Source organism: Hypanus sabinus, unplaced genomic scaffold (assembly GCF_030144855.1).
Source record: "Hypanus sabinus isolate sHypSab1 unplaced genomic scaffold, sHypSab1.hap1 scaffold_333, whole genome shotgun sequence".
Lineage (NCBI taxonomy): Eukaryota > Metazoa > Chordata > Chondrichthyes > Myliobatiformes > Dasyatidae > Hypanus > Hypanus sabinus.
Window position 1 is genome coordinate 289,626 of NW_026781238.1, and position 27,925 is coordinate 317,550.

The 27,925-nt window shown below is 44.9% G+C and overlaps 1 protein-coding gene across 4 annotated transcripts; it reads right to left on the minus strand.

Annotated features, from left to right (window-relative positions):
* Window positions 1-27,925, minus strand: LOC132388483 (zinc finger protein 16-like). Of its 4 annotated transcripts, XM_059960829.1 has the most exons (5): window positions 27,780-27,924; window positions 25,040-25,210; window positions 22,181-22,357; window positions 11,407-11,532; window positions 1-2,473 (listed from the first exon to the last, which is right to left on the minus strand). In XM_059960829.1, the coding sequence occupies exon 5, from the start codon at window positions 1,946-1,948 to the stop codon at window positions 809-811; it is 1,140 nt and encodes a 379-aa protein (XP_059816812.1). In that variant the 5' UTR covers window positions 1,949-2,473; window positions 11,407-11,532; window positions 22,181-22,357; window positions 25,040-25,210; window positions 27,780-27,924; the 3' UTR covers window positions 1-808. The 4 variants fall into 4 exon arrangements, with proteins under 4 accessions (XP_059816812.1, XP_059816811.1, XP_059816813.1 ...); XM_059960828.1 differs by lacking the exon at window positions 25,040-25,210 and having other exon boundaries at window positions 27,780-27,925; XM_059960830.1 differs by lacking the exon at window positions 25,040-25,210 and having other exon boundaries at window positions 22,181-22,353; window positions 27,780-27,923.

Below are 27,925 nucleotides of genomic sequence, written 5' to 3' on the forward strand. Positions count from 1 at the left end.
TTTGTTTTTGATCTTAAAACTATCTTTATTAGAATCTACTTATAATATAGTAACTTAAGCAAGATAAACAAAAGTTAACAGTGTTATGTGTATATATGTGTGTAAGTATAAATCCGAAACTATTGAGCTAGGGGGAAACAAGGCTTGGAGTCTTCAGATGGTAAATTATGAAAGTTCAGTTCAACCACGGAATATCTGATGAGAGAGATATTTGTAATCCAGGGTAAATGTCGATAGAAGGCAATTATGTCAAATTCCGCAGGTTCCATGGTGGTAAAACAAGAGAACAGTCACTGTAGATTTTATCTGTCATCCTTCCAAATCCACATACTAATTATCACCCAAAGTGACTTGTCACAAGGCATATCATCTTCAAGTGAATTACCACACCACACCCAGGCAAGGGGTAACACATCAGTGGTCTTCACAGGATACCCCAAATCAGATCCACTCCTATGGATCAAACGAGGTGACAACCACACATTCGATGTACAATGAATCGATAATTAACCCACACTTGTGGGCATAGGAAAATTCCAAACAGTGACCCTTGGCACCTATTTCCCTTGTTTCGATCCTTCCATTTTTCCTCATTCATCTCCGTCTGACTCTGAGCGTCTGTGTCCTCAGTTAAAACTGAACAAGCTGGGAGTGATGTAAACAAGCTGCAAGTCAGACTGATTCACCTTCCTAATCTCTCTCTCTCTCTCTTAAAATGACAGTCCACAGCAAACAAAACCTAGGGATTCATAACAACTGACTGGTGTGCTAGTAGTTAGGATGACTGAGTGAATCCTTTCCCACATTCTCAGCAGGTAAATGGCTCCTCTCCAGTGTGAACTCGCTGATGTCTCTGTAGTGTGGAAGAGCGAGTGAATCTCTTCCCACATTCTGAGCAGGTGAATGGCCTCTCTCCAGTGTGAACTCGCTGATGTTCCAGTAATCTGGATGAGCAAGTGAATCTCTTCCCACAGACTAAGCAGATGAATGGCTTCTCCCCAGTGTGAACTCGCTGATGACTCTGTAGGCTGGATAAATGAGTGAATCCCCTCCCACAGTCTGAGCAGGTGAATGGCCTCTCTCCAGTGTGAACTCGCTGATGTTCCAGTAATCTGGATGAGCGAGTGAATCTCTTCCCACAGACTAAGCAGCTGAACGGCTTCTCCCCAGTGTGAACTCGCTGATGACTCTGTAGGTTGGATGGATCAGTGAATCTCTTCCCACAGACTGAGCAGGTGAACGGCCTCTCTCCAGTGTGAACTCGCTGATGACTCTGTAGGTGGGATGAGTAAGTGAATCCCTTCCCACAGACTGAGCAGGTGAATGGCTTCTCCCCAGTGTGAACTCGCTGGTGACTCCGTAGGTGGGATGACTGAGTGAATCCCTCCCCACAGACTGAGCAGGTGAACGGCTTCTCCCCAGTGTGAACACGCTGATGTACCAGTAGGTGGGATGACAGTGTGAATCCCTTCCCACAGTCTGAGCAGGTGAACGGCCTCTCCCCAGTGTGAACTCGCAGATGACTCTGTAGGTTGGATAACTCACTGAATCCTTTCCCACATTCTGAGCACGTGAATGGCTTCTCCCCAGTGTGAACTCGCTGATGTCTCTGTAGTTGGGATGACTGAGTGAATCTCTTCTCACATTCTGAGCAGGTGAACGGCTTCTCCCCAGTGTGAACTCGCTGATGTCTAAGTAGGCTAAATAACTCACTGAATCCTTTCCCACATTCTGAGCACGTGAATGGCTTCTCCCCAGTGTGAACTCGCTGATGTCTCTGTAGTTGGGATGACTGAGTGAATCTCTTCTCACATTCTGAGCATGTGAATGGCTTCTCCCCAGTGTGAACTCGCTGATGTCTCTGTAGTTGGGATGACTGAGTGAATCTCTTCTCACAGACTGAACAGGTGAACGGCTTCTCCCCAGTGTGAACTTGCTGGTGAGCCATTAGGTCAAATGACTGAGTGAATCCTTTCTCAGAAATTCAACAGATCACCAGCTTCTGCCCAGTGTGGTGTGAACTGACTGATGTGTCCACAGGTCCAACTGAATCCTTTCTCACACACAGAACAGATGAATGGCCTTGCCCAGTGTGAACTTGCTGATGTACATTCAATTGTGATAACCGAGTGAATCTATTCCCACTGTCTGAGCAGGTGAACAGCCTTTCTTCTGTGTAAAATGACTGGCTTGCTATTTGGTCAAATGATCAATTGAATCCCTCCCCACAGTCTGAGCAGGAAGGATGACCGAGTGAATCCCTCCCCACAGTCTGAGCAGGAAGGATGGTCGAGTGAATCCCTCCCCATAGTCTGAGCAGGAAGGATGATCGAGTGAATCCCTCCCCACAGTCTGAGCAGGAATGATGATTGAGTGAATCCCTTGCTCCACTTCTTAAATATCCAGACAGAGACAGCAAAACTAGCGTGTTGTGTTTGAGATTCCCGGCGACAAATTCCTTCTCGTTTTTAACCTGTGGAAAGATTTACAAAATCCATCAAAGGGTTTAGGACAACATTTCAGATGAGATTACTTGAGTTACCAAGGTTTGATTTGGTATCACACGGTTACAGTGAGGTTCAACCCAAGTTGGACAGAGAAATCATCTCCTGACTGGGCAGAGTGCTGGCATCTGGAATGACCATCAATTCCCTGATGCTCTTCGTGTCTCTATAAGAATGGGGCATTTCTGCCGTCTCCAATCTGTGCCTTGGCTCAGTTTGACTCTCTCCATTGGTATTATTCCCTGTTCCTGCTGAGCAGTATGGGTGCCTGGCCCCACAGTAACCTAAACAGTCTCACGCAAATTGTCTTTGTGGATGTGCATCAGGGATTTTCTTTTATGTATTATTAACTTAAGGTGCTACAGTTTTAACACCATATAAAAAAAATTCGTGCTGAGATGAATGGTTGGTCGGCACAGCTGTTAAAAGGGGTTAGAGTGAATTTTTGTAATATTTCAGGTTCTTGTAGAAAAGTACAACACAGAAACAGGTCCTTTGGGCCATCTAGTCTGTGCTGAACTATTTAAATTGCCCCTCCCACACCCCTACCATCCAGGTACCTACACAAACCTCTTAAATGTTGAAATCGAGCTCGCATGCACCACTTGTGCTGGCTGCTCATTCCAAACCAAGATGACCATCTGCATGAAGAAGTTTCCCCTCATGTTCCCCTCAACATTTCACCTTTCACCCTTGACCCCTGGCCACTGGTTGAAGTCCCATCCAATCTCAGTGGAGAAAGCCAGCTTGCATTGACACTATCTGTGCCCCTCTACCACAATCAAATCTCACCTCAATCTTCTACATTCCAGAGAATAAAGTCCTGACCTGTTCAGTCTTTCCTTATAACCCAAGTCCTCCAAACTTGGCAACATCCTTGTGAATTTTCTCTGAAATCTTTGAATCTCTTTTAAATCTTTCCTGTAGGTAGGTGACCAAAACATCACACAATACTCCAAATTAGGCCTCTTTTACAAGTCAACATAATATCCATCTATCGTCAGTATTTGTTTCTTGAAAGCCAATGGGCTAAAATCTTTCTTTCCGTCACTATCTAACTGTGATACCACTTTCAGTGAATTAAGGACTTGTATTCCCCGGTCCCTTTCTTCTACAGCACTCCTCCGTGCCCGACCAGTCACTGTGAAAGACCTCCCTTGGTATGTCAGACTAAAGTGCAACAACTCACACTGGTCTGCATTAAATTCCCTTTTCCATTTCTCAAACCATTTTCCCAGCTGGTCCAAATCACACTGCAAGCCATGATAGTCTTCCTCGCTGTCCACTGCACCACCAGTCTTGGTGGTCATAAATCTGCTAATCCAGTTAACCACACTATCATCCAGATTACTGATCTAGATGACAAACCACAACAGATCCAGCACTGATCCCTGTGGCAACCACTAGACACAGGCCTCCAGTCACAGAGGCAACCATCTGCTACCACACTCTGGCTTCTGCCAAAGACAGTGTCTCATCCAATTTACTGTCTCATCTAGAATGCTGAGTGACTGAACCTTCTTGACCAACCTCCCATATGAGACTTTGTCAAGTGCCTTGCTAACATCCATGTAGACAACATCCACTGCCTTATCTTCATCCACTATCCTGATAACTTCCTCGAGAGACTCTATAAGATTGGTTAGACATGACCTATCCTGCGCAAAGCCATGTTGCCTATTCTTAATCATTCCACATCTATCCAAATACTTATATTTCCGGTTCCTGCTCATACGTTCCAGTAACTTTCCCACTATTCACTACTAGTCACCACTCCGTGGGTTTGGAGATTTCCCTTGAATTTCATAGAATGATAGAAATCTATAGCACATTACAGACCCTTTGGCCCACAGTGCTGTGCCGACTATGTAACTTACTCTAGAAGCTGCCTGGAGTTTCCCTAGCGCATAGTCCTCTATTTTTCTGAGCTCCATGTAACTATCTAAGAGAGTGTTAAAAGTCCCTGTTGTATCCGCCTCGACATCCGCTGCTGGCATTGCATTCGACACATCCAACACTCTCTGTGTAAAAAAACTACCCCTGACATCCCCTCGGCATCTATTTCCAAGCACCTTAAAACTATGCCCCCTCCTGTTAGCCATGTTAACGCTGGGAAAAAATCCTCTGGCTATCCACACACTCAATGCCCCTCATCATCTTATACACCTAAAAAAGGCTCTAAACATAAACAAGGAAATTTTACATTGCTCTGAGGATTTGTTGGAAGTAAACAAAATTATGAGGGTATAGATAGGGTAAATGCAAACAGCTTTTTCCACTGAGGTTGGGTGGGATGACAACCAGAGGTCATGGGTAAATGGGGAAGGTGAAAATTTAATGGGAACATGTGGAAAAGCTCTTTGCTGAAATGGTGGTGAGAGTGCAGAATGAGATGTCAGCACTAGTGGAGATTATGAGCTCGATTTCACCATTAAGAGAAGTTTGACAGGTACCTGGATGGTAGGGGTACGGAGGGTGATGATCCCAGTGCAGGTAGTTGCATTAGAGAGCTTAAATGTTTTTGTGGCATTGACTAAATGGGCCAAATAGCCTGTTTCTCCACTGAACTTCTCCATGTTTCTGCGACAGAGAAGCTGGCCAAACTTGTTTGGAAGGGAAAAGGTAGGAGTGACAACAGAGCAACAATGGCTGGAGTTTCTGGGAGCAATTCGAGAGCTGAGTAATCGATACATCCCAAAGACGTGGAAGCATTGGAATGGCAGCAGGGCACAACCGTGGGTTAAATGAGAATCCAAAACCAACATAAAAGCAGAGGACAGGGCAAACAAAAGAGCAAAAGACCATTAGGAAGCTTTTAGAATCCAACAGAAGACAACTAAAGGAAAGTCAGATGAGTTCAGGAGTGGAATTATGAAATGGTTGTCATTAATGAGTTTTGGTTGCACCCAACAGTCCGTGGCATTTAGAGGAACGAGATATCCAGGGCCTCAATATCTCTTGAAAACCAAGATTCCCTGCACTAGTTACCATTCAACTTTTATTTTGTCAGACACATACAAACTCTACACCCTTAAAATTTCACTTCTGAAGAACTCCCACTTACCAAGTTCTCCTTTGCTAAAAAACATCCTGTCCCAATCCACACTTGTCAAATCCTTGCAAATATCATAAAAATTGGCCTTTCTCCAATTTAGAATCTCAAGAGAGGTCCAGGCCTCTGCTTTTCTGTATTTACTTGGAATCTCATGATCAGTAGATACAAAGTGTTCCCATACACTAATTTCTGTCACTCGCCCTAGATCACTTCCCAATAGCTTATTGCACACTTCTACATCGGGAATTTTACATACTGATTAAGGAAGATTTGATAAGCTCTACCTCATCTAGTCCTTTTACAGCCTAGGATTCCAGTCAATAAATGGAAAGTTAAAATCACTCACTTTATCAACCTTTGTTTCTTGGCATAGTCCGCAATCTCTCTACAGATTTGTTCCTTGAAATCCCTCAGACTGTTGGGCGCAAGCAAGTTCAAGTAATGGCTACAGTATCATAATTTCATGTCCTGAGGTCTGAATGACATCTGTTTGGTGTCAAAAAAAGAACCTTGCCCTCAATGTCACTGAAACAAAGGAGCTGGCTGCAGACTACAGGAGAAATGGAGACAGGCTGACCCAGGATCTGGGGTTGAGAGGGTGAACAGCTTTAAGTTCCCTGGCACACACAACACCGAGGATCTCACCTGGTCTGTACATACTGGCTGTGTGGTGAAAAAGGCACAACAGCACCACTTTCACCGCAGGCGGTTCAGGAAGTGTGGGACGGGGCCCCAAATACTAACAACTTTCTACAGGGGCACAATTGAGAGCATCCTGACGGGCTGCATCACTGCCTGGTATGGGTGCTGTACTTCACTCAGTTGCAGGACTCTGCAGAGAGTGGTGCGGACAGCCCAGCGCATATGTAGATGTGAACTTCTCACTATTCAGGACATTGACAAAAACAGGTGTGTAAAAAGGACCACTGTGTAAAAAGGATCATTGGGGACCAGAGTCACCCCAACCACAAACTGTTCCAGCTGCTACCATCTGGGAAACGGTACCACAGCCAGAAAGCCCGGACCAACAGGCCCAGGGACAGCTTCTTCCACCAGGCCCTCTGATTGATTAATTCATGCTGATACAATTGTACTTTTATTTATCCTGACTGTCCTGTTGTACATACTATTTATTATAAACTATTATAAATTTCACATTGCACATTTAGACAGAGACGTAACATAAAGATTTCTGCAACTCATGTATGAAGAATGTAAGTAATAAAGTCAATTCGATTCAATTCACCCTCTCCACTATCTGCTGTGTCATTCTGACTCCAATCCTCCCTGCAACTTTAGTTTAACCACCCACCCCACAGGGTAGCACTAGCGAGCCTTGCCACTAGGATATTCGTCCCTTTCTACTTCTGTTCCACTAACTAACAAATCCCCTATCACCCCTTTGACTTTCCTCTGCCAGGTAATTCCCCCCAACAGTTTCTAAAGCATCCACCTGTTGTTGTGTGGGACAGCAACAAGAGTACTCGGCGATGGCTATTTAACCTCATTCCCCTTCCTGACTCTCACCCAGTTTCCTGTGTCCTGCACCCTGGGTACAACTCACCTCTCTGCACGTCATACCTATCACACCCTCTGATGCTTGGATGATGCGGAATTCATCCATTACCTACTCCAACTCCTTAAAGTGCAGCTGGATATACACCTTCTACGTGAGGGCGTCAGGGACACTGGAGGTCTCCCCGCCTTCCCACCAATGTCCCCTCTAATTTGTAATGACCAGTGTGTGCAAAAACCTTGTACTGTACAATTTTTACCCAGTGACAACAACATGTGCAAACTGAATTTTATATAGAGAGGTATTCATTTCAACAGCGAGCAAGTCACTGTCAGTAAGAACTTTAATCTCCTCTGGTTGAGTCTTGATTGAGTTCATCAGCACTCTCACACAACCTATGTAACAGGTTAATGAAGGATTTACTCGCCACAGCTTTTGCAAACCACCTATTTGTGATTTTCTTGCTAAATGATGCTTTCAATTTCAGATTTCCAAATATCACTCCTCTTCTTCCCACTTGAAAATTCCCCAGCAACTCTTGCATCACCACAATACACACAGTATTGTACATAAATATTTCCCCTGAAGTCTCACCCAGGTGACTGAAAGTGGTGAACTCAGTGATGGTAATGCCAAGGAATACTTCCTTTAAGGGTGGTAGTCTGTCTCCCTGGAGTCTGGCACATTTGTGATGTGAAAGCTACTTGTTGGCCAGGGCAAAGGTGTTTGATATCATTATGTAGCCAGACAGAATTGGTGGAAGCATGTTTTCACCCATCCTGATAAATCCCCAGGGTATGGCCAGGAGCTCCCTCGGACCCTGTGGGAGGCAAGAGCAGAAATTGTAGGGGCCCCAGCAGAGATAATTAAGTCATCTTTAGTGACGGGGTGGTAATAGAGGATTGGCGAATAACCCAAGTTGCTTTGCTCCTTCACATAGAACAGAGATACCTACAGCACATTACAGGCTCTTTGGCCCACAGTCCTGTGCCGACCATGTAACCTACTCTAGAAACTGCCTAGAATTTCCCTCGCACACAGCCCTCTATTTTTCTATGCTCCATGTACCTATCCAAGAGGCTGTTAAAAGACCCCATTGTATCTGCCTTGACAAACGCTGCTGGCATACATTCCACGCACCCACCACTATCTGTGTAAAAAAAACCTTACCCCTGACATTGCCTCGGTATCTATTTCCAAGCACCTTAAAACTATGCCCCCTTGTGTTAACCATTTCAGCCCTGGGAAAAAAACCTCTGGTTATCCACACGATCAATACCCCTCATCATCATATGCACCTAAAAAAGGCTCCAAAAATAAACAAAGAAATTATACATTGAATTGACGACTTGTTAAAAGCATATAGTACCATGAGAGTATAGAAAGGGCAAATGCAAGCAAGAGCTGAGTGATCAATATATCCCAAAGAAGTGAAAACATTGAGGACACAACAGTGGCTGGAATGAGAAGCCAGAGCCAACATAAAAGTCAAACAGAGGGCAAACAAAAGAGCAAAAACTATTTGGAAGGTTTTAGAACCTAACAGAAGATGACGACAAAAAAGTCAGATGCGCTCAGTGTGTGGAATTGTGATTTGTAGTCATTAATGGATCTCAGTAGCACCCAACAGTCTGAGGCATTTAGAGGAACAAAATATCCGGGGCTTCAATTTCTCTTGAAAATCAAGGTTCCCTGGACCAGTTACCTTTCAACTTTTACTTTGGCAGGCACATACAAGCTCTATATCCCCAAAATTTCACTTCTGAACAAGCCCCATTTACCAAGTACTCCATTGCCAGGAAACAGCCTGTCCCAAACCACACTTGTCAGATCCTTTCTGATACCATCAAAATTGACCTTTCTCCAATTTAGAATCTCAACCCGTGGTCCAGACCTCTCTTTTTCCATCTTTACTTTGAATCTCATGGTATGATGTTTAATAAATTCTGTCACCAGCAGCCCTGGATCATTTCCTAACAGCTTATTGCACACTTCTACATCGGGAATTCTACGTACTGATTAAGGGCACATTTGACAAACTTTACTCCATCTAGTCCTTTTACAGTATGGGAGTCCCAGTCAATATATGGAAAGTTAAAATCACTTACTGGAACAACCTTTGTTTCTTGGCATGGTCTGCAATCTCTCTACAAATATCTCTAAATCCCTCAGACTGTTGTGTGTAAACAAGCCCCAATAACGGCCACAATATCATAATTCCCTTTCCTGAGCTCATCTGGCTTTCCTCCGATGCTTCTTGCATTGTGATATACACAACTCAGCACATTCATCGCACCATGCTCAACCATTTGATTGCTGACTCTGTCTGAGGTCTGAACAACATCTGACTGGTGTCAAGAAAACAAACTCCCCCTCATTGTCACAAAAACAAAGGAGCCGGTTGTGGATGACAGGAGGAATGGAGACACTCTAACCCCTCTTGACATCAATGGATCTGGGGTTGAGAAGGTGAACAGCTTTAAGTTCCTCAGCATAAACGTCACCAGGCATCTCAGATTGTCTGTACATACCGGCTGTGTTGTGAAAAGAGCACAGCAGCACCTCTTCCACCTCAGATGGCTGAAGAAGTTCGGGATGGGGCGAAATCCTAAGGACTTTCTACAGAGCATCCTGACTGGCTGCATCACTGCCTGGTATGGGAACTGTACTTCCCCTAATCTCAGGAACCTGCAGAGAGTGGTGTGGACAGCCCAGTTCATCTGTAGATGTGAACTTCCCACTATTCAGGACATTTACAGAGACAGGTGCGGAAAAAGGGCCCAAAAGATATTGGGGACCCAATTCACCACAACCACTAACTGTTCCTGCTGCTACCATCCAGGAAACGGTACCACAGCAAAAAGACCAACAGGCTCCGGGACATCATCTTCTATCAGGCTATCAGACTGATTAATTCATGCTGATACAATTGCATATCTATGTTATACTGACTGTTCTATGCACAAACTATTTATTATAAATTACTATAAATTACACCACACATTTAGATGGAGATGTAACATAAAGACTTCTACTCCTCATTTACATGAAGGATGTATGTAAGAAAGTCAATTCAATTCAATTCACCCTCTCCACTATCTGTCCTGTCATTCTAGCTCCCATTCCCCCTACAATTCATTTTAACCACATCAGCACCCCCCTCCACCACACTTGCTCTCGCAGCCGTACCACTAGGATATTAGTCCCCTTCCTGTTCTGTTCCCCTAACTAATGAATCCCCTATCACTCCTTTGACTTTCCTCTGCCAGGTAATCCCCCCTAATACTTTCTAAAGTATTCCACCTGTTGTTGTGTGGGATGGCCACAAGAGTACTTTGTGATGCTATTTAACCTAATTTCCCTTCCTGACTGTCACCCAGTTCCCTGTGTCCTGTACCTTGTGTGTAACTCACCTCTCTTGCTGTCATATCTATCACCCCCTCCAACTCCTGGATAATCTAGAATTCAACCATTTCCAGTTCCAACTCCTTAAAGTGCCGGGTTACAAGCTGCAGTTGGATGCACATCTTGTAGGTGAGGGCATCAGGGACACTGGAAGTCTCCCCTCCTTCCCACCAACGTCCCCTCTAATTTGTAATGACAAGTGTGCACATAAATCATGTACCGTGTATTTTTTTTACACCAGTTTCTGTGTTGTACATAAATATTTCCCCTGAACCCTCTCCAGATGACAGACGGTGATGAACTCTGTGATGGCAATGCCAATGAATATGAAGGGAAGGGCAGTAGTCTGTCTCACTGGAGTCTGGCACATTTCTGACGTGAAAGTTACTTGTTGCCCAGGGCAAAGGTGTCTGATATAATCATGTACCCAGAGCGAATGGGTCAAAACATGTTCTCGCCTGTAGAAAAGTTCAGAACAAAAGGAGGTGGAACAAACAACACACACACAAAATGCTGAGGAACTCAGCAGGCCGGGCAGCATCTATGGAAAAGAGTACTATTGCTGAATTCCTCCGGCATTTTGTGTGTGTTGCTTGGATTTCCAGCATCTGCAGATTTCCTCTTCTTTGTGATGGGAGGTAGAACAAAGGTGATTTTCTCAACTGCTGATGTAAAAGATTTTGTTCCCTTTCTCCGAGTTCCTCATCCTTGCATTTAGATAGCTGGAGCTCAGCTCTGTCTGAGAATCCATCGGTTCCCATTCCCTCATCAGCCGGGAGCTCCCCGGGGCCCGTGTACGGATCGTGGGGCTGAGAGAGAGGGAAGAGGGCAGGACTGTCCCGGGATTGTTGGCCACGGTCTCCGGATTTCACAGGAATCGCTCTGAAGTCGGTGTTTAAGATAAAAACACGGAGAATCGCTCTTACCTGTAGCCGACATTTTCAAAGCCTTCTGTGTACTGCGCGCATGCGTGATACTCGGGGACGTCCTCAGCCTGACGCCTGCGCATTTCATCGGCGTTTCAGCGCCGGCAGAATTCTTAACGCATGGCCCTATGGGTAATCACAATGCCATTAAACATTTCTGCAAGCACCGGTTCAAAGTCCATACCTCATTTTTTTCGTGTGTATAGAAAAATCTGCAGCTGTTTTAACGCAGAAAGCGGTTTCCATAAGCAATATACTCAATATCAATGTGTATCTAATGCCAAAGTAAAATGCAGTTATAAAACACAGGAGATTCTGCAGTTGCTGGGAATACAGAGACGCACACATACAAAATGCTGGAGGAACTCTGCAGTTCAAGCAGCAACTAAGCAGCGGAGTACACAGGCTAGGCATGCTGAAGGGGCTCGGTCTAAACGTTGCCTTTTTATGCCTCTTCACAATTGCTGCCTGACTGTTGATTGCCACCAGTATTTTGCAGAAATTAACCACCTTTTTTTTCGATCAACCAGTTTCCAAATGTTTCTAATCTTTCTTTTGCTGCCAAATCCTGCTGGTCTGATTCCTCTTCCTCCTCTTTGCAGCCCTAAAGTCTGACTCAATCTGGCAGCTCTTTGGTTTCTGACTCTACACCACCGAAGATTCACTCGCTAATCTGCTGTCAGACTTTAGAGGTGCATTGTGTTAGGAGACCGCAGGTTCGTTTACTGTGAGTGTCCCTTTAATTGCCTGAGTGAGGTGGGTCTGTGACGTGAAACACCAACGGAGGGAGAGAGAGAAGGGGAGGGGAGGGGAAGGGAGGAGAGGTGGAGGACAGGAGGGGAGGAGGGGAGAAGGGGAGAGATAGAGGAGGAGGGGAGGGGGGAGGAGGTGAAGGGGAGAGGGGGAGGGGAGGAATGGAGAGGGGGGAGAGAACGTCAAAATCACAGTGGGTTTATCGTCTTATTCAAACCGGAGAAAATCATGCAGGTGTATAAGGTCATGAGAGGCATTGGTCGTGTGGATAGACAGAGGCTTTCCCCAGGGCTGAAACGGCTAACACGCGGGGGAATAGGTTTAAGCTACTTAGAAGTAGGTACAGAGGAGATGTCAGAGCTAAGTTTTGTTTAAGCAAAGAGTGGTGTGTGCGTGGAATGCACTGCCAGCGACGGTGGTAGAGGCGGATACAATAGGGCCTTTTAAGAGGCTCTTAGATAGGTACATGGACCTTAGGAAAATAGGTGGCTATGCAGTATGGTAATACTAGGCAGTTTCTAGAGAATGATGCATGGTCGGCACAACCATGTGGGCTAAACGTATCTGTAATGTGCTACAGATTTCTATGATTCTATGAAATTCAGTGGAAATCCTTCCTCCCACAGAGTAGTGACTAGTTGCAACCTGTCATTTCAGGGTGAGTGAGAAGGGAATGGCCGGGGTAGATTTTGATATTCTGATATGGAACAGAGACATCGGCAGGGACTTCTCTAGTGAGAAACGGAATTTGATACAGAAGTGATTTATCTGTCACAGATCCACAATATTAAACGCCAGTCTAGTTTAAGGCTAACATCAGCAGAACAGACTCCTCCAATGCTAAGTGACCAGGGTTCAGTCCTGGGTGCGATGAGCAGCCGCAAGAACTGCAGAATCTGACAGTAACAGCCCCTCATGGACCTGCAGCTGCCTTCAGTCACCGTGATGGTGAAACATTTAACACGGAGCTGATTTGAACTTCCTCCCTGATGTGAAGTTGCTGGTGTTGCAGCAGCTGGGATGAGTGAGTAAAACTCTTTGCTCACTCCGGACAGAAATGTGGCCTCTATTTACTGTGAACTCACCGGAGCATCACAAGGTGGGTTAACTGAATGAGTCTCTTCGCACACACGGAGCAAGTGAACGGCCGCTTCCCAGTGGGAAGCTGTTGGTGTATCTGCGAAGGCCGACTGAATCCCTTCCAAAATGAGAGCCAGTGAAGACGTCACAGTGCTCTGAATGTCATGGCGATGTATCCAATCAGATCACGGACATGGACACGTGTTCGAGCTCTCCTTGTAGCGAGTGGGGCGCTGTCTTCTCCAGCATCTCCGCCTCCACATTCAAGGATCGGCGGCATTCAAGCGCTGGTGAACTGACAGATACAGCAGAGTGAGTGTCGCTTTAAGTGCCTGAGGGAGGCGCGGCTGTGACGTCACAAACGCGCTGCAGCAGAGACAGAGAGACAGAGGGGAGGGGAGAGAGGGAGGAGAGGGAGGGGGAGAGAGAGAGTGAGGGAGAGAGCGAGAGGGAGAGGAAGAGAGTGAGAGTGAGAGTGACTTCAGCTTGTCACTGCTACGCCCAAAAGATTGGGTTGATCATCGGCACGCAGTGCACAACGGATGTCTGGCTGTCACTTCGTATAATCCATATGTGTGGATTTGTTGGAGTATCCTGTGGTATCACTTTTGTTGGGCCTTGCCTGGAATCCGGGTGTTCTGTGGTAACCACTTGACGATATTCCTGTCACTGTCACTGTCACCTGGTGATCTTTCTAAGTGGATTTCGGAACTAATCGACGGATAAGATCTTCGGCGACTGTTTTCTCGTTTACCCAGCGTGGAATGTGTGTGGAATTCTTCGTAATTGCCTTCTCTCTACGTGTTCGTGAGGATTTACAAATCTCTCCTCTCACTCACTTATTCCGTGGATTACTGAACTTTTCTAATTTACCATCTGAAGACTTTTAGCATTGTATCCCAAGGTTGATAGTTTAGGAGCTATATATACGCATAACACAGTTAATTGCTGTATTTTTCGTTCAATCTTTTAGATTTGGAGTAGATACTAATGAAGAGAGTGTTTTTACCATCGAAACCAGACTCCATGAGTGATCTGTTGCTGCTGGTAGGTAACAATTGCAACAACCCAGCTGTCTGAGGCACAATCCTTTAAAATTCTTGAAAATGACCCAAAACATTGAAAAGAGCGGGGAAGAAGGAGTTTAACCAACTTCGTCCGGAGCCCTGAACAACGTCACAACCACCGTGAGCTCATCCTCTTGTTCAGCCTGGAGAAAATCATGGAGGAAATTCATGCAGGTGTATAAGATGATGAGAGGCATCGGTCGTGTGGATAGCCAGAGGCTTTTTCCCAGGGCAGAAACGGCTAACACCAGGGGGAATAGGTTTAATCTGCTTGGAAGTAGGTACAGAGGAGATGTCAGAGCTACGATTTTTAAGCAAAGAGTGGTGTGTGTGTGGAATGCACCGCCAGCGACGGTGGTAGAGGCGGATACAATAGGGTCTGTTAATAGATACATGGAGCTATGCGGGAGGGTAATTCTAAGCAATTTCTAGAGTAAGTTACATAGTCGGCAGAACATTGCGGGCCAAAGCGTCTGTAATGTATCGTAGATTTCTATGATTCTATGAAATTCAAGAGAAATCTCCTATCCCACGGAGTGGTAACTAGTTGCAGCCTGTCATCTCAGCGAGAGTGAGAGAGGAACGGCAGGGGTAGATTTTGATATACTGATATGGAACAGAAACACTGCCGGAGCCAGATGGGCCGAGTGGCCTTTCTAGTGTACATTGTGAAGTCAATTCAATTCAATTCACCCTCTCCACTATCTGTTCTGTCATTCTGGCTCCCATTTCCCCAGCAACTTATTTTAACCACCACACTCTCCACCCACACTAGCACTAGCAAGCCTTACCACTAGGATATCAGTCCCCTCCTGTTCTGTTCCCCTAACTAATGAATTCACTATCACCCCTTTGACTTTTCTCTGTCAGGTAATCTATCCTCCCCACCCCAACAGTTTCTAAAGTGTTCCACCTGTTGTTGTGTGGGATAACAACAAGAGTTCTCTGTGATGGCTATTTAACTTTATTCCGCTTCCTGACTCTCGCCCAGTTTTCTATGTCCTGCACCTTGTGTGTAACTCACCTTTCTTCATGTCATATCTATCTCCTGCTCCAACTCCAATTCATCCATTTCCAGTTCCAACTCCTTAAAGTGCAGGGTTACAAGCTGCAGCTGGATGCACACCTTGTAGGTGGGGGCATAAGGGACACTGGAGGTCTCCCCAATTTCCCACAATGTCCCCTCTAATTTGTAATGACCAGTGTGCACATAAATCATGTACCATGCATTTTTTTACCCAGTGACATGTGCACAGTGAATTTTATACAGAGAGGTAATCATTTTCACAGCGAGCAAATCACTGTCGATAAATACTTTGATATCCCCCGGGTTTGATGGAATTCATCTGCACTCTCACACACACTATGTAGCAGGCCTGTAACGAGTAATGAAGAATCATCTCACCAGAGCTTTTGCACATTGTTCATATGTGGTTTGCTTGCTAAATTATTCTTTAAAAAGTCAGGTTTGCAAAGATTACTCCAAGTCTTTCCACTTGCAAATTCTCCAGCACCTCTTGCATTGTCACAATAGACAATAGACAATAGGTGCAGAAGTAGACCATTCGGCCCCTCGAGTCTGCACCGCCATTCTGAGATCATGGCTGATCATTCACTATCAATCAACCAGTCCCTGCCTTGTCCCCATATCCCTTGATTCCCCTATCCATCAGATATCTATCTAGCTCCTTCTTGAAAGCATCCAGAGAATTGGCCTCCACCGTCTTTCGAGGCAGTGCATTCCAGACCCCCACAACTCTCTGGGAGAAGAAGTTTTTCCTTAACTCTGTCCTAAATGACCTACCCCTAATTCTCAAACCATGCCCTCTGGTATTGGACTGTCCCAGCATCTGGAACATATTTCCTGCCTCTTATCTTGTCCAATCCCTTAATAATCTTACATGTTTCAATCAGATCCCCTCTCAATCTCCTCAATTCCAGCGTGTACCAGCCCAATCTCTCCAATCTCTCTGCGTAAAACAGCCCTGCCATCCCAGGAATCAACCTAGTGAATCTACGCTGCACTTCCTCAATTGCCAGAATGTCCTTCCTTAAACCTGGAGACCAAAACTGTACACAATATTCCAGGTGTGGTCTCACTAGGGCCCTGTACAAATGAAAAAGGACATCCTTGCTCTTGTACTCAATTCCCCTTGTAATAAAGGCCAACATTCCATTTGCCCTCTTCACTGCCTGTTGCACTTGCTCATTCACCTTCATTGACTGACAAACTAGGACTCCTAGGTCTCTTTGCATTTCTCCCTTACCTAACTCTACACCATTCAGACAATACTCTGCCCTCTTGTTCCTGCTTCCAAAGTGGATAACTTCACATTTATTCACATTGAATGACATCTGCCAAGTATCTGCCCACTCACACAGCCTATCCAAGTCTCCCTGCATTCTCCTAACGTACTCTTCGCATGTCACACTGCCACCCAGTTTAGTATCGTCAGCAAACTTGCTGATATAGTTTTCAATGCCCTCATCTAAATTGTTGACATAAATCGTAAAGAGCTGTGGTCCCAATACAGAGCCCTATGGTACCCCACTTGTCACCTCCAGCCAGTCCGAGAAACACCCATTCACTGCTACCCTTTGCTTTCTATCTGCCAACCAGTTTTCTATCCATGTTGAAACCCTGCCCCCAATGCCATGAGCTCTGATTTTACTCACCAATCTCCTATGTGGCATCTTATCGAATGCCTTCTGAAAATCTAGGTACACAACATCCACTGGCTTACCCTCGTCTAACATCCTTGTTACACCCTCAAAAAACTCCAACAGATTAGTCAAGCATGATTTGCCTTTGGAAAACCCATGCTGGCTCAGCCTAATCCTATTACTGCCATCAAGATGTGCCACTATTTCGTCTTTAATAATGGACTCAAGCATCTTCCCCACGACTGACGTTAGGCTAACAGGGCGATAGTTCTCCGTTTTCTCCTTCCCTCCCTTCTTGAAAAGTGGGATAACATTAGCCACTCTCCAATCTTCAGGAACTGATCCTGAATCTAAGGAACATTGGAAAATGATTACCAATGCATCCACAATTTCCTGAGCCACCTCTTTCAGAACCCTCGGATGCAGACCATCTGGACCCGGGGATTTATTAACCTTCAGTCCTACCAGTCTACTCATCACAGTTTCTTTCCTAATGTCAATCTGCCTCAATTCCTCTGATATCTTATGACCCTGGCCCATCCATACATCTGGGAGATTTCTTGTGTCCTCCCTGGTGAAGATAGATCTAAAGTACGCATTAAATTCTGTTGCCATTTCCCTGTTTCCCATAACAATTTCTCCTAATTCATTCTTCAATACACACAGGTAATACCAGTTTCTATATTGGACATAAATATTTCCCCTGAACCCTCCTGAGGAATTGAGGATATATAAACAAAAAACCTATGTAACCTATGTAACCTCTGGCTAAAAGAATAATTGTGACTGAATAGGAATATTTGAACCGAAGTAAACACTGTCTTCAGTGGTTAGCTCAGCCAGGCTCATTGCCAGTTCTCTGTGGCTTGCAGAGAGGCACACTGAGAGCTGATAACATTGTATACTGTACCGTTGTTAGATACCATTATACATTCTACCCTCATTTGAGTAAGGGGCAGAGGACTCACTGATAAGGACAGGAATGAACATCTGTTTGTAATTAAGTCAGGGCTTTGCAAAGGGAATAAGGACTGGACAGTACATCCATCCATAATTAAAACCTCAATATAACAAACTCTGTTATCTAAGTAATTAAGATTTGCACCAACAAACTTGGTGGGCATACCAGTTCAAATAACATCTTGAAATAGTGATGCATGGGGTGTACTATGTATAAATATACGGCTGTAACCTAAGTCAGTCGACTTGTCAGATAGTGGCAGTGCTTACGTGCCTTCCCTTTCACAACTGGGGCTCAAACTCCTGCAGAAGAATGTGCAATAAACTGTGGTGTCAATAAGAAGCTTGTATCTCGAGTTTTATTCAGATTCAGCTTTAACATTTGGCATCACAAACAGGATCTCTATCTACAGAGCACTGAGCAGACGGGCTGAGTAAGCAGCTGAACCACTCTGGGGACTGTGGGGACTGACCGGGAGCCCAATAGGTATTTTACATTTGCCGCTCACTGTTAGTTCCTTTGGATGTATGGTGCCTTGCCCAAGGCTGGTCACATACCTTGACAGGATCGGGAAAAAAATCTGTCAGGAGACTAGTATAAGGTAGGCAAAATTTTTACTAAGTGGGCAGGAGGCAGTATTGGATAAAGTTTACTAAGTGGCCAGGAAGCAGACATGTCAGGTAAATTCATCAATTGAGCAGGAGGTGCCTGCTGGGTAAATTTATCAGATTGTTAATTGAGCAGGAGGCCTTGTGCCTGATAAATTAGTTAGAGATAATCGGTCAATTGCAGTCGATTGATACGAGTGTGCCAGCAGCAGCCCGACACAATTTTGTGTGAGAGTTTTCCGGACGAGGAAAAAGATTTTCAAATGTTTAGTATAGCACTGAGTAAGAAATTGGGGAACAAAATGTGGCCACGGACTGAGGGGGGTGGGGGAAGCCTGGGTTATTACCTCATTTGAACAAGCAGTAAATCTGATATGGAAAAAGAACTGAGGAAAGAAGTGGAAATCATTGAAAAGGGAATGGAAGGAAAAGGCAGATGTAAAATGGAAGTCTGCCAGCTATGCCACTGATGGCTTACTGGCTTCAGAATTGGACTTTGAGGCGAGAGGTCTTGAGTTCGAATCCAGCCGACTCCCTTGCACACTTTCATCCGTGCTGGGTTAGAGCTGGTGATCTCTTAAACAAAACAATTCACCCAGCAGAAGGCAATGGCAAACTACTGCTGTAACTTGCCTTGTACATGATTTCCCAACACCGCACAGCGGCGTGGAAGGAAATCCTCGGCTAACTGGAAAAAGTTCCGGATGTGACATACGTTTAAAGTGGAACAGTATATTATCAGCAAGTTGGAGAAATAATGGAATGGGATAGAGGTATGTACTGCAGAAGGAATGCCAAAGGTTGGGAGCCGCTAAAAGCGGAGCGTGAATGGGTGGATGTGATTTGTGGCCTGCTACGGCAGTTTCACAGGAGACCAAGCCTTTAAACTGGAGGGACAAATACCCATTATTAATGACTTACTGCTCCAATGCTTACCAACTAAGTTAGCCAACATTATTAAGACAAATAATATGGATTGGCCTGACAATGACCGAAATCGAATGTGACGAGCTTCGACATATTTTTGGGACCCGACTTTCGAATCCCGATCAACCCCGAAGGGAACTAATATTCTCCTGTTTGATTCTTACTAAGAGAGAGAGGGGGGCAGAACTATTTGACTATGCAGCATGTTTACACTTGTTCGCAGCTTGTGTTTATATAGCTCACAGTTTGTTTTATTTAAGCAAGGACAGTCACAAACACAGTCAGCCGGAGAGAAAGAAAGAAGATGGAAGGTTCGAAACAAAGGACCTAGTGGCCAAAGGCCACTATTTGGACTCTACTATGCCCACAATGTGGGTTGACTATTGATCCAGCGTGTACTGAATGTGTGATTGTCACTTTGATCCACTGGAGTGGATCTGTTGGCTTGGGAGTATCCTGTGAGGACCACTTGTGCTAACCCTTGCCTGGGTGTGGTAATTCACTTGAAGAGGTACCCTTGTGACCAATCACTGTTGGTGATAATTCGTATAATCCATATGGGGATGTTGTTGGAGTATCTCGCGGCTACCACTTTTGTTAACCCTTAGCCGGATTCGGGTGTGTTATGTGGTAACCACTTGTGAGAAGGGATATTCTGTGGAAATCACTGTCGGTAATACTTTGTGTGTTGGATCTGGATTGGGAGTACCTTGTGGAATCTACCTGTGTGTCAACCCTTGCTTGTGTGGTAGTTCCTTCTGAAGACAGTACGCCTGTGATAAGCTGCTTCTGGCGATAATTTGTATGTAGATTTAGAACGACGACGGATAGAACCTACAGCGACTGTTAACCTGTCATTTATTCCATGGCTGAACTGAACTTTCATAGTTCACCATCTCAAGACTTTAAGCTTGGTATTCCCTGAGCTCAAAGGTTTGGGAGTTATATTTACACGTATGTGTACTCATAACACTTTTGAACTTTTGATTATTTTGCTTAATTTGTTATATTATAAGTAGATACGAATAAAGAGAGTGGTTTTAACATCAAAACCAGACTCCAGGTGTGGTCTATAGCTGCTGGTTCATTTAAACCAATTGGGTACGTAACGGTGCTGCTCGTGTTTATGTCTTTAAGAGGGCTCACCCCAGCACCCGGGGGCCCTCATGTTAACACCTTTCTGTCTCTCTGTCACACCTATGCCAAGCAGGTAGAACCAGAGGCCTGCTGGGTTTGTGCTGAAATTCCTTGGTATGGTAAAAGTATGATTCAAATGTCAGTAATCCTGCTCAACTAGAGTGAGGAACTATCTGCCTGGGCTTTTTCAAATAACACCCGGGGAAGAGAGTGAGGAACTGTTGTCCAGTCTGTGATGACCGTGGCTGTCAGTGTTTTGAGGGATGGTGTCTCAGGGCCCCACCAAGCGGAACTTCCTACGCTGGGAAACATGCATCCTGGCCATATCTGCAGGAGCCCAGCAGCCGAGAGGAATAACTGAGACTGAGCGATTTTTGATGATAGTTTTTCTCTCCTATAGCGTAGCCAGAAATTCATGAGAGATAATCAATTTGGCTATAAGAACTTCAGGAGCTGGCCACAATGCTGCAGGGGCCCTGTGACAGAAACACAGGCCCAAGTAACAGAAACATCCATTGAAATGATTGCAATCTGGCAAACAGTCGTACAGAATCGTACGACTTTAGATTTTATCCTAGCTGAGAAAGGGGGAACCTGTGCTATTATTGACACAGAATGCAGCACCTATATCCCTGATGAGTCTACTAACGTTACATCCCTCTCCAAGCACACTGTCAAGGAGACTGACAGCATCAAGAAAGTAGGGCAGGATTTACACGGGTTCACCGAAGGGTTGAAATGGTGATCTTCAAAGGCCTGTAAGGTAATATGTGGGGCATAGTCCTAATCCTATGTCCTAAAAGTTGTACATATCATTGTTATAATTACTGATGTATGTTGTTTTTCCCCACTGAGAAGTCAAAGCTGTACTCAGTTGTTTTCTCTGTAAAAAAGTTACTGCTTTGTTGATCATGTAATGATCTAAAGAAGGGAATGATAAAGTATGTAAAAGGGTTAACACTTCGTTAATCTATAACAGCCTGTTTTTCTGAAAGAAACTGCTGATGATCAACAGATGTACTAAGCCATGCTGAGCCATATTTCTTCTTGAGGGTAGCTAGCTACGGTTTCAGGATGCTTATCTCCTTGTGCACTCATGTGTAGAGATAGGACAGCTTCTGTCTGTTCTGTGTGTGTGAGCCATTATGACTATTTTGTAATTTGTCTTTAGGGGCTGTCATAGTAAATAATTTTGGCTCCATCCAGTCTTGTGTGGGGGAGTATCTGGACAGATAAATTTATTGTGTAAGGGGAATTGGTGGATAGGGTGGTAGCATTCACAGTCTGTTCCTGTCTGAGTGACTAACTGAGTACGCCCCGGGTGCTTGGAACAAAGAGTTTGTACCATACGGTCTCTGAGTGACTTTATCTGGATTCAACTTCCACAGAATGGGAGTGGTTTTAAAGGGCTGGGCTGCTGGAAGCACATCACCAGACCGGGACTGATTGCAACTGGGTCTGACAGAAGCATAACTGGTTCTTCTGGGGACATTCAGTCTCACTCCAGCTATTTCCTACCTTCCCTTGTACAGGTATGTAATGTCCAAAGGACATGTTTTTGAGTAAATGAGACTCACCAAACTTTCTCCTGACTGAATCACTGGGAAATCCGAGTCTCTTGATGCAGAGTTGTTCTCTCCAGTTGCTGTTCTCAGTCCTCGGGCCAATTCACTTGTTGCTGTTCTCTCGTCTTCAGCTGTGGTTTGCTTCCAGTTGGGGTTTTTCTTCAAATAAACTTCTCACCGCAGGTCTAACTTTAACCAGAGAGATAATGAAGTATGTTAACATTAAAAAGGAGAACCAAACATTTCTGCTCAATGTTACTAAGAACAAAACTCACTGAAATTTAAACATTGAAGGCAGATATAATGATCGCAGTGAACAATTTATTGTCCCTCACACATCACAAAACGATATGGGACAAGGAGGAGCCATCATACAGTCAGGAACAGAATTATGTGATTTGATCCATCTGGTCTGCCCCACCATTTACCATGGCTGATTTTTATTTCAACACCATATTCCTGCCTTCCTCCTGTAACCCTGAGCTACTCACCAATCATGAATATATTACTTTGTGTCATAAATATACAAAATGGCAGCCTCAACCAACCTCTGCAGCAACAAATTCCACAGATCAGACATCTTTTAGCCAAAAAATTCTTCTCATCTCAGTTTTAAAGGGAAGCATCTTTTTTCTGAGACCGTGCTGTCAGATCACAGACTCTACTTCTGATGCAAACATCCTCTCCATGTCCACTGTATCCAGGCTTTTCAGCATTCTGTGCGTTTACTTATCCATACATCCCTCCCACAACTCCCCAATGTCCCTCTGAACTCCATTGAGCACAGGTCCAGAACCATCAAATGCTCCTCATACATAACAATGATTATTCCTGAGATTATTTTTGGAAACCATGTTTACAAGCAGCAATTGTACTGAACACATTTCCAGGAATAAGAGATAAATTGATACCAGGATAATTTACAGAGTAAGTTGAGATTTCTCTATTGTTCTACTAGCACAGAATGAGCCATTTCCATTTCCAGGTTAATTTCTGGAAATATAAACCATTCCAAGGTAAATGTAATAAAAAGAAACTAGAATTATCAGAAATTCTCAGTAGGTAAGGAACAGCTTTGGGAGAGGAACAAACTTTACAATTCAGGGTAATAATGTTTTGTCAGAATGACCAAGCATTTTCAGTTTTTATTGCAGATCTCCAGCAACTTGAGATTCTGCCTGATTTCCACCGAGTGACAGACAGATGACAGTGAAAGGGGGATTTCGAAGCATAGTTTGAACACCAAACTCAGGGTCTATCTCTACTGTTGTAAACACGGAACAGCCCATTTACTCACAGCCTCTCCCTGTGAGGATGGAATGGGAACTCATCCTCTCCTCAGACTGGCAGTCATTGCTTCCAAAGGAACTCCAGAAAGAAACATCTGATCCCAGACGAGAAATACTCGATCAACACCTCACAAGCCCAAACAGCTCAATCCCCGGGTCCACTTTCCCTGGATCAAAAACTATGATATCCCAGGACCCAACCTCACAGAGTCACACAGCTTAATCTGCCACTCACCGACCCTGAGAGTCTCACACATTGTCCCCACATCTCACACTGGGTAGTGCAATCCGGGATTTCCCCACAACCAATGTCCAGCTGCTCGAAGAAGGACATCCATCCAGCCCCTTCTGTAGAAGCACTAAGCAAAGTCAAAGCCAAAACACCAGCAGTTCCATTTCCCTGGAATGCTGATCACAGGACTAGAGCCCAAGCACCAACTCTCCCAGAACTCTTTGCTGACTGTAATATGATGAAGTGTGTCAGGCAGTCACAGTTCACAAAATAGGACTCCACACCAATGCACAACAGAACTGGCACCTGATGAGCCTCTGGCTTTCCAGCTGACAAAAACTGATTCTGGAAACAACTCAGCAAGGCCGAAGGTGTAAAAGAATACTTCACAATGAAGCCAAGAATGATTGCCCATATATATCACTAATGAGGTGTGACACAGGGTGGACCAAGGTTGACCCAGATAGTTGATGCATGTCACTGAAGTTGGTGGGAGAGAGACTGGACAGAGGTTGAACAAGATGGGCAGGGAATGAGCAGATGGAATGAGGTGAAGAAGAAATCAAGGACGATCAATTATGGTTCTCCAGCAATACACAGATACTGAATTAATAGTACTCACTACTGTATAAAGGATCTTAAAATGACAAAGTTAGAACAAAACAACAAGAACTTTGCCATATATACTTTGAACCCTCACCAAATTTTTATCAACACACCATAGAAAGTTTCCCATTCAGACACTTCATGCTTTTCATGGTAACTGCTCTGCCCGTGACTGTGAGGAACAGCAGACACCTTTGGACCCAGATCAGCACATCACAGAAACCATTCTCACACTAGACTTTCCAGTCCCTCAGGAAAGCAGGTAGTGAAATCAAAGATCCTCACAACCTGGTACATTCTCCTTCCTCACCCACCCCAGTCCGGGAGAAGACACCAGCCAAAAAGCTCAAAGACAAATGCGAGGAGGCTCAGGAAGTGAGACAAGTTGGGGGAAGTTAACGGGACTCAGTGGCCAACATCAGATTCCCCAACACAACATGGAGGAAGCATCATCTCACATACGGGGACTCTGACCGCACATCACATGATCTTGAGTCACAAACCAGAGGGCGGGGTAGATCTGTGTTAAACAGCCTCATGTGACCTGTTGGTGGGTCTCCCATTTCAACTCTGTGGAAATAAAGTGCCTGGGCTCCTGGTTTGGATCGTTCAATGCAGATTAAGTGACATCTACATATTTTTGAAGAGCCCAGATAATTGGAAAATAAATGAGTAATTGGCCCTCAGTTCAGCACTTACGGCTAACATTGGATCTCCCCACTCGGGATCGGTCTCAATACTCACTGATGGGAAAATGATATCTTCGGCCCGCAGACTGTGATCTGATCCCTGGCTTCCTGACCCAGGAGGGGAGGACCTTTTCCCAATCCCGCAGACGATTCGCTTCAGCACTGAGCAGAAAGGAAAACACCACCCAACCGGAGACAGTGAGCATGCGCGAAGAGTTAGTTACATCTGTGGATAAATGTGAGGGGCAAACAGGATCACGTGACTGGTGGGGTCTCCCCCCCCCCCCCCAGGCAGAGAGTCCAGCTACCCACCACTTCTGTGGAAAGAGACAAACTTGCCGCTCAGATTTCCTCTCACCTTAAATGTATTAGACATTTCAACCCCCAGGAAAAATATATTATCTGTCCACACAGATTCATAATCAGGTTTATTATCACTGGCGTGTGGTGTAAACTTTGTTAACTTTGCAGCAGCATTTCAATGCAAGACATAATATAGAAGAAAAAGAAAACACAAAATAAAATAATAAGAATTACAGTATATGTATATCTGGGACCATTGCTCATCGTGATTGTTATAAATGACTTGGATGAGGAAGTGAAGCGATGTGTTAGTAAATTTGCTGATGACACAAATGTTGGGGGTGTTGTGGATAGTGTGGAGGGCTGTCAGAGGTCACAGTAGGATACCAAAAGGATGCAAAACTGGGCTGAGAAGTTGCAAATGGATTTCAATCTGGATAAGTTTGATGTTGTTCAATTTATTAGGTCAAACATGATGGCAGAATATAGCATTAATGGTAAGCCTCTTCACAGTGTGGAGGATCAGCGGGATCTTGGGGTCTGAGTCCAGAGGACACTCAAACCTACTATGCAGGTTGACTCTGTGGTTAAGACGACAAACGGTGCATTGACCTTTATTAATCGTGGAATTGAGTTTAGGAGCCGAGAGGTTTTGTTGCAGCTATATAGGACCCTGGTCACACTCCACTGTGCTCAATTCTGGTCACCTCACTACAGGAAGAATGTGGAAACCTTAGAAAGGGTGCAGAGGCACGTTACAAGGATGTTGCCTGGATTGGGGAGCATACCTTATGAGAATAGGTTGAGTGAACTCGGCCTTTTCTCCTTGGAGCGACAGAGGATGAGAGGTGACCTGATAAAAGTATATAAGTTTATTAGAGGCATTGATCATGTGGATAGTCAGAGGCCTTTTCCCAGCGCTGAATTGGTTACCACAAGAGGGCACAGGTTTAAGTTGCTGGGGAGTACGTACAGAGGAGATATCAGGGGTGAGTTTTTTTTTTGCCAGAGATTGGTGGGGAGTGGTGTAATGGGCTGCCGGCAATGTTTATGGATGTGGGCATAATAGGGTCTTTTCAGAGATTTTTGGATAGGTACCTGGCGGCACTGGAGAAAAACTAACTTAGAAAAATAGAGGGCAATGGGTAACTATAGTAATTTCTAAAGTAGGGACATGTCAGCACGACTTTGTGGGCCAAAGGGCCTGTACTGTTCTGTAGGGTTTCTATTGTTCTATGAATAAATTAAAAATCATGCAAAAAGCAGAAATATTATATATTTATATTGAGGTCGTGTTCAAGAGTTCAATGCCCATTTGGCTATCAGATGGCAGAGGGGAAGAAACTGTTCCTGTATCACTGAGTGTGTGCCTTCAGGCTTCTGTACCTCTCTCTCTCTTTGATGGTAACATTGAGAAAAGGGCAGCCCTGGGTGCTGGAGTTCGTTAATAATGGACGCTGCCTTTCTGAGACACTGCTTCTAATCCTTTGGTAATCTTATAAACGTCTATTCAGTCTCATCCCAGCCGGCACGTCTCCAGAGAAAACAACTCAAGTTTGTCCAACCTCTCGTTATAGCTCATGCCCTCTATTCCAGGCAGTGTCCTGGTAAACCTCTTCTGCGCCCTCTCCAAAGCCCCGACATGCTTCAGAGAACGAGAGCGAGCACAAATGTATGAAACACTCCGGATGTGGCCTAATTAATCTTATAAAGCTTCCAGACTTTTGAACACAATGATAAAGAGAACCACACCATTTGCCTTCTTAATCTGTGCAGATCAATCTGTGCGGTCGCTTTCAGGGACTCCAAGATCCCTCTGATCATCAACACTATTCAGGGTTTTGCATTTAACAGTGTACTGTCTCTTTACATTCCACCGACCGAGCTGCGAAGATGATCATCACTAATCAAATCTCACTGAGATTTCTCAGGTCCTGTTGAATTTATTGCCAAGTGTACAAGTACGAGAAGGTACAGCTACAGAGAAACACTGACTTGTAGCAGCATCACAGGCAAGTATATTCAGATAACACACGGAACACAAATTATACGATTCTCTGTCAGTAACAGCATAGAAATATGTTTACGTCATCCTGCTAATAGGACCAGAACAACAGGGGCTGAGCGGCGGCTCATCTCAGAGACCTTGTGAGACCTTCACACCGAACCGACCCCGGCAGATTCTGTGAAGGAAGCGAGGCGAGGCCGCCAGTCCGGGAAAGTTCATCCCCTCCCCCTTCAGGTTTCATCGATCACCTTCTGTTTCTCTCTCCCTTCCCCACCCCCACCCTTTATTCTCCAGTCCTGCCGAAGGGTTTCGGCCGGTTATGTCGACTGTACTCTTTTCTTAGATGCTGCCCGGCCTGCTGAGTTCCTCCAGCATTTTGTGCGCGTTGCTCGCAATTCCAGCAACTGCAGATTTTCTTTGTTTGAGTTCAGAGCTCACTACCCAACGTCAGAACTCCCCGATCGGAACCGGCTTCAATACTCACCGAAGGAAAATTGTTGGTGCTGCCCCGCAGAGAATAATCCGTCTCCGGCTCCCCGTCCAAGGGGGCGAGAACCCACTCCCCATCCCGATCTCACCACCGACCCGGTTTCACAAAGAACGAAAAAACAGCACTGCCAAGCCCGGGAA

Bases quoted from the DNA above. Each gene is read 5' to 3' on its own strand.
- LOC132388483 (XM_059960831.1), bottom strand. From the start codon at position 1,948: ATGGCTCACCAGCAAGTTCACACTGGGGAGAAGCCGTTCACCTGTTCA.